The sequence below is a fragment of the Nematostella vectensis genome, chromosome 6, assembly GCF_932526225.1.
Source record: "Nematostella vectensis chromosome 6, jaNemVect1.1, whole genome shotgun sequence".
Classification (NCBI taxonomy): Eukaryota; Metazoa; Cnidaria; class Anthozoa; order Actiniaria; family Edwardsiidae; genus Nematostella; species Nematostella vectensis.
The window spans coordinates 8,521,039-8,527,038 of NC_064039.1; the positions used below are offsets into that span (position 1 = coordinate 8,521,039).

Here is a 6,000-nt window from a genome sequence, read left to right on the forward strand (position 1 = left end):
GTCATGGGCACCCCCTGTATAGCTATGACAAACTTGACTGCTCAAGTACGACACAGACACTAACACGATATATTAGAGTTCGAATACATACAGACACTTGGTAGCAACACCATTCCAAAGGCGAAGCCAAGGTCGGCAGCTGAAGCGAGCGCGCGCCGGTAAGTGAGACCCTGTGTAACACATACTTAGCCTGTCCGTGTAGACCCACCAACAGCAGACGCGATGACCCTTCATTCAGATCAAATACAGCCTACCGTGGATTCGGGTCGTTCGACTAAATGCTAGACGAATACAAACGAGGCGGTTCGGACGTAGATACACGATATGCTTGTTTGTTTTCTTGAGGATTAATAACAAGAATTTCTTTTCTATGTATTTTAACAAGAGAGATAATGTGATGAGTTATTAACGATATCGTTTGAATCAAATAACTGATTTTCCACAAACAAAATTCCCGTAAATAGATACAGGATGTTTAAAAAGATATCTGCGCAGTAAGCGTCAAAACAAAACACAACTCATCACCTTAATTATGCCGATGTATAAAACATTTTTTTAATCATGTGGATTTGAGCCCGAGAGGATAAAAAAACCCTTTTCTTTTCGCAGTAAGAAGTAAAGAAATTTATTTTCTTAAAGAAAGCGTTCTTGATATTTATAGATAAATACAATTCTGAAGCCATTCCTAATACATTTGCAAAAAAGGATTAATTTGGTAATTAACCTAATTGGTGTTACAAAAAGGGTGACAATCGTCTTTCACTCCGTCATAATAAAACCATTAGACTACCATGGGAGACCTTAAATAACCAACTAAAAGGACTTGGTCACAAGCAGGAAAAGCTACAAATCATTAGAAGCCGGTAGACGTAGCCTGTAATGGGCAAATTCGTTCTGCAATGAAATAATGCTGTAAGCAGGGGGTAGTTCGTAAAGGTGATCCAATCAAGTGGAATAAATCCATTGAAACACGCAATAAGTATTTACATTATGTGGAACAATCCTGAATAATGACTGCGAAAAATCGCTCAATTCAGGAAAAGCTGTCTACAAGACATGATGAATTGACGCATTGATCTTTTAAAGAGATTTGATATTATCAGATCGGAAGTTAATTTCGACAACAAAAGGACCCGGGATGCCCAGTTTGGGGTAGATTATTTGCGCATTGAAACCTGCTTGCTTGTTTTTCATTGTAAAAAATGAATAAAGAACAAAGTGCTGTTCTTAAATTTTTGCATCAACACGTCTTTTGTACACTTGATTTCGCTAGTAAAACCGATAAAGGATAAAGGAAACTCGATACTGTGAGTTCTTGAGATGTAAAGAAACTACTTGACTGGTCGGGATGAGGCACGCATTGGTAGTGTTATCGCGGTGTCTCTAGTAGTGAAAGGCCATTATCTGTGGCGCTGCCCTCACGTGGATAATCAAATCAGGGGGTTGTAAGGATCACTAGTTCCATCAAGTATTCAGTGCGAGAGTGGAACACAGAGAGTACACATTAGCTCCTGAAAAGACGCTTCACCAAAGCCTTTTGCCGGTTACAAAGAACTTGTTCTACATACAGGTAAAGTTCAAAACTCAATTAGGTTTAACCTTAGGTTTAGTGTTTGTTTTATGTGATTTTCTAAACGTAGATGCGTTTGATTAAAAAAAATACTCTGTAAACGTGTGAGTTACCAGATGCTAATTCAAAAAATTATTTTTATATACGAAAGACTAGAGAGGGACTTGATCGATAGAAACAAGAATTCGCTTCCATCATTGGGTATCTCGTGATCACCGCGAGTGTGCCGAGTGGGGTTTAGTAATTTGAATCGCCTTTCGAACATATGACTCTCACGTTCAAGCTAGAGACTAATCAAGTTTATTTCTTATACTGAAAAGGGTTACCAAGCACGGTTTTGAAAAGTAGCAATAGAATTTTTGTTGATGAATACTGAAATTCTTGCACATTCTCTCATCTTGATTCACCTGAGAGACAAACACTGACAATAATCATTTAAGCTTTTTACGCACTTATCAATCGAAGATATGTCGATCAAGAGCAATGAAATAATCCAGAAAGAATGAGGTTTTTATACAAGACGCGATAGCAAATATTTTTCGTCTAGGTATTAGGTTTCTTGGTGATGTTCACTGAGATACGATTAAAAAATGATCAAGATAAATTCACTCATAAGACGGCCTTCAATTCTCCTTCTCCTCCTCGAAATTCATCATCGTATCATGATCATCATGATGGTGATTATCATCACCATCGTCATCGCATTGTGCCTGTACTGCGACGGGAGTCATAATTAAACAAACGTCATCATCATCATCGTCATCATCATCATCCTTATAATTAGTTTTATTATTTCATCATGCTGATATCATCATTGTTATCGCATAAAGATCAACATCATCTTAATCTTATCATCATCACATTGTAATCATCATCATCATTAAACCTCATCTTTGTCATCATCACATCATCGTCATCATCATCGTAAACATGTCTTTGTCTTCATGACCACCTTATTTCCCTTTAGAGCAACTTAAAAAATCTCAACATGTCAAGGTTCGGGTCCGTGGCGGATAGACGAGAGTTCTTCCGGCGAGCAATGGAGCAGGAGAACAAGCCGGCGTCATCAAGACCTCGAATCAGGTCCGATAACTCGGACATAGCCCGGGCCAGACGGACGCGTGACATCAATCGCACGGAGGTCAAAACAGAGACAATAACAGAGACCAAGAGATCCGACGAGGAGACGAAGTCCGACCAAGAGACTAACAGATCCGATGAGGTGACGAAAAGATCCGAACCGGAGACGACAGATCGCACGGAGAAAGTGGAAGAGAGCGAAAAACAAAACAGCGATAAAATCAATAATAACGATGAGACACAGATAGAAAGTAACGCTGAGGCGCCTATTGAAGCAAAGCTGGATGGTCCAACATCGCCTACTTCACCCACAACCCCAACTTCACCCAGAACACCGACTTCGCCCACCTCACCAATATCACCAACTTCGCCTTCAAGAAAGGAGTAAGAGGCATCACATCATTTCATGCGCTTATAAGACAGTTTATAGCCACGACAATGGGATTACGGAGGTATTATATTATTGGGGGGACAACGCAGCCAAATCATTAGGGGGGGGGTTCAAACAACACAGGCAAATCATGAGATGGGGTGGGGCAAACAACACAGCCAGATCATGAGGGGAGGGGGATGGTCAAGCCAAATCACGAGGGGGGAGTGGGGATGTGTGTGGGGGTACACCCAGGGGAGAGGAGCTTCTTACGGGGGGCCCAGGGGAGAGGGTATTACTTAGGAAGGGACCCAGGGGGCTTGGGAGCTACGCCTATTTTGGCCAAAATTTTGGGGTACTCTATTGTCAATAATTTTCTAACTAAGGCAACTTGTTCAAGAGGACAAGCGAGGACCGTTGTGTGGGTCCCAGCAGTGTTAACGGGGTTCAACAATACAAGTCTTTCTACTGCGCCCTTCAAACTAACTGAGCCACGAATGTCAATCTTACCCATGTGATTGCAGGCCCCGAGTTCTAAAGAAAAAACCCATGATGCAACGCCAGCAGTCAGTATCATCTTTAGTGTTGACGTGGTGCCAAGACGTCACAAAAGACTATCCGGTATGACGTCATTATCATGAACAGTGTCACTAGAGACTACCCGGTATGACGTCATTAACATGTACAGTGTCACTAGAGACTACCCGGTATGACGTCATTATCATGAACAGTGTCACTAGAGTCTACCCTGTATGACGTCATTAACATGAACAGTGTCACTAGAGACTACCCGGTATGACGTCATTAACATGTACAGTGTCACTAGAGACTACCCGGTATGACTTCATTTACATGAACAGTGTAAGGCGGGAAGGGGAGGGGGGGTATGGTGTTGACATGGTGCCAGGACGTCACTAAAGACTACCCGGTATGACGTGATTATCATTGAAATTGCTATAACGCATGATCACAGAATATTGAATCACAAAAATTTCAATTGTTCTTTTTCAAGGGTGTCGAGATCAAGAATTTCAGCACTAGCTTCTATGACGGCTTGGCTTTCTGTGCACTCATACACAAGTTCAACCCGGACAAGTTCGATTTTAGTGAGCTGACTCCAGAGGATCGGAGGCATAACTGGACGCTTGCCCTGGAGACAGGAGAGTGAGTTTGAATCTCGTGCTGTTACAGGGGATGTGTGGCATGTCTTCAGGGGCGGACCTAGCTTTTCGCTAAAGGGGGGGGGGGGGGGATTTTTTTGTTACATATGGCTTTCTGGCAGCGCAAGGAAGGAGGGGGTTTAAATTAACAACCCCCCCCCCCCCCCCCCTAGATCCGCTACTGGTCTTTTTTTTAATCATACCACTCCCTATTCATCTAGGCGCCTTTTAAAGCACTACCCATCTCAGCTTATGTAGTCTGCTGAATCACACCCCGCAAACAGCAATACTCAGATTCAAAGATTCAAAGCGGCAATCGCACCAGTTTACTTCCAGTCCCAAAAGAATCTATTAGAAAACCGCTCTAAATTTTCCATAACATCCCCGAAGAAACTTCCAATAGACACACTGTTTTTACAATTTTGAAATATTTTTCGCGTTTTCCGTTAAATATCATCGGAGATTGTTACGTAATCTACCGGAAGTAAACTGGTCGCCGCTACTAACAACAGTGTAATTTATTCTAGGTAGGAGGTAGGTCACATAGTGTCGTGAAAAATCTGGTGCAAACTTGCACGGGGTCGAGACAATGCTGTATGTTCGTGTTCGGCCAATTTGATAGGGAATAGATCACGTGACTTTTCTGGGTGGCAAATTCAAACCAAAACAATCAAAGAAATGACTGCGCCCGTCACACCAGAGAACGACAAAAAATAAATCTTTAAATGAAACTAAACCCTTTCTGAATAAAAAATTGTCTTTTTTTGTAAGCACTGAATAAGTTGCCGTTATTTTGCCGCTAAAAGCCTGAGCGCGCGCTAGCTAGTTTGCCACCCAAACAGTCACGTGATCTCTTAGCGCAATTCCCTTATTGGGAACTACTCGTTCTTCATCACCACAGGTATTCCTATCGGCCCAATGTGTTACCTGTTGTGGTTCCAGGTCTGTCGGGATATCACAGATGTTCGACCTCGAAATGATGCTGAGGCAAAGGAAGCCCGAGCCACGCAGTGTCCAGTGCTACGTGCAGATGATCTTCAGCAAATACAGACCCAAGGACCTCGACATGTCTAATCTCAGAATCGCGTAACCACGGCAACGCAAGCCTGCGAAACTGCCAATCAAAGACATCTGGGTTACGTTGTTATACGAGCATCCAGTGCTCCTGCCAGCTCTATGGTTATTTGTACTCGTGTCTCCTCTTTTATGCTCAAAACTTCTGTTTCTTATACAATGAACAAATTCACCTGTTACAACAGGGTAATGAAGTTTCAACCTCATGTTAGTGGTCATTTGCTGAATGTAAATGACAAACCTTTTTTATTTGCCCGAGCGGTACGAAATTAAAAAAATATTTTGTATTTCATCAATCAATATCTTGAAAACAGTTGTCAATGTTTTTGTAAAAGCGTTTTATCAAGTGTACAATAAATGTTCGCCCATTTCAAATATCACCGTTTATATTTCTTCTGTAAATAAGCATATTCAACTGTTTTTCTTCTGAAAAACAACATGCTCCGCCGTGCCATGTATAAGTTTGTTTTTCTGGAAAAGGGCGGAGCCCTAACGTTTAAGCCCTCTCTCTCGTATTCCAAATAAGGTTTCACCGAGAATCTAGTATCGTAACGGGCAGTACATCACGGTTGTTAAATAAAGAAATACGCGGGATTAAAAACAAATTCCAAGCACTGCTAGCATTACTTTCAGAGATGATCACGATTTCGTTATTCATCCATGATACAACAGTGATTAAAACAAGTGATTAAAACCTTGTGATTGTAACCTTGTTTGAAATAGGTCATAAAAACATAATCACTAGG

At 41.6% G+C, this 6,000-nt stretch overlaps 1 protein-coding gene across 3 annotated transcripts; it reads left to right on the plus strand.

Moving 5' to 3' along the window:
* Window positions 1–9: 9 nt before the first annotated feature.
* Window positions 10–5,629, plus strand: LOC5508359 (smoothelin-like protein 1). 3 transcript variants are annotated; one of them, XM_048729487.1, is made up of 6 exons: window positions 20–158; window positions 1,274–1,570; window positions 2,538–3,034; window positions 3,545–3,641; window positions 4,033–4,184; window positions 5,123–5,629. In XM_048729487.1, exons 3-6 carry the CDS (start codon window positions 2,559–2,561, stop codon window positions 5,268–5,270), a joined length of 873 nt encoding a protein of 290 aa, XP_048585444.1. In that variant the 5' UTR covers window positions 20–158; window positions 1,274–1,570; window positions 2,538–2,558; the 3' UTR covers window positions 5,271–5,629. The 3 variants fall into 3 exon arrangements, with proteins under 3 accessions (XP_032233016.1, XP_048585444.1, XP_001628941.1); XM_032377125.2 differs by lacking the exon at window positions 1,274–1,570 and having other exon boundaries at window positions 10–158; XM_001628891.3 differs by lacking the exon at window positions 20–158 and having other exon boundaries at window positions 196–1,570.
* Window positions 5,630–6,000: the final 371 nt, after the last annotated feature.

Excerpts from the sequence above, each read along its gene's own strand:
- LOC5508359 (XM_032377125.2), top strand. The coding sequence starts at position 2,559 with ATGTCAAGGTTCGGGTCCGTGGCGGATAGACGAGAGTTCTTCCGGCGA. Across the intron at positions 3,035-3,544 it reads ACTTCGCCTTCAAGAAAGGA|GCCCCGAGTTCTAAAGAAAA; the intron begins GTAAGAGGCATC and ends ATGTGATTGCAG. Across the intron at positions 4,185-5,122 it reads CTTGCCCTGGAGACAGGAGA|GTCTGTCGGGATATCACAGA; the intron begins GTGAGTTTGAAT and ends TTGTGGTTCCAG.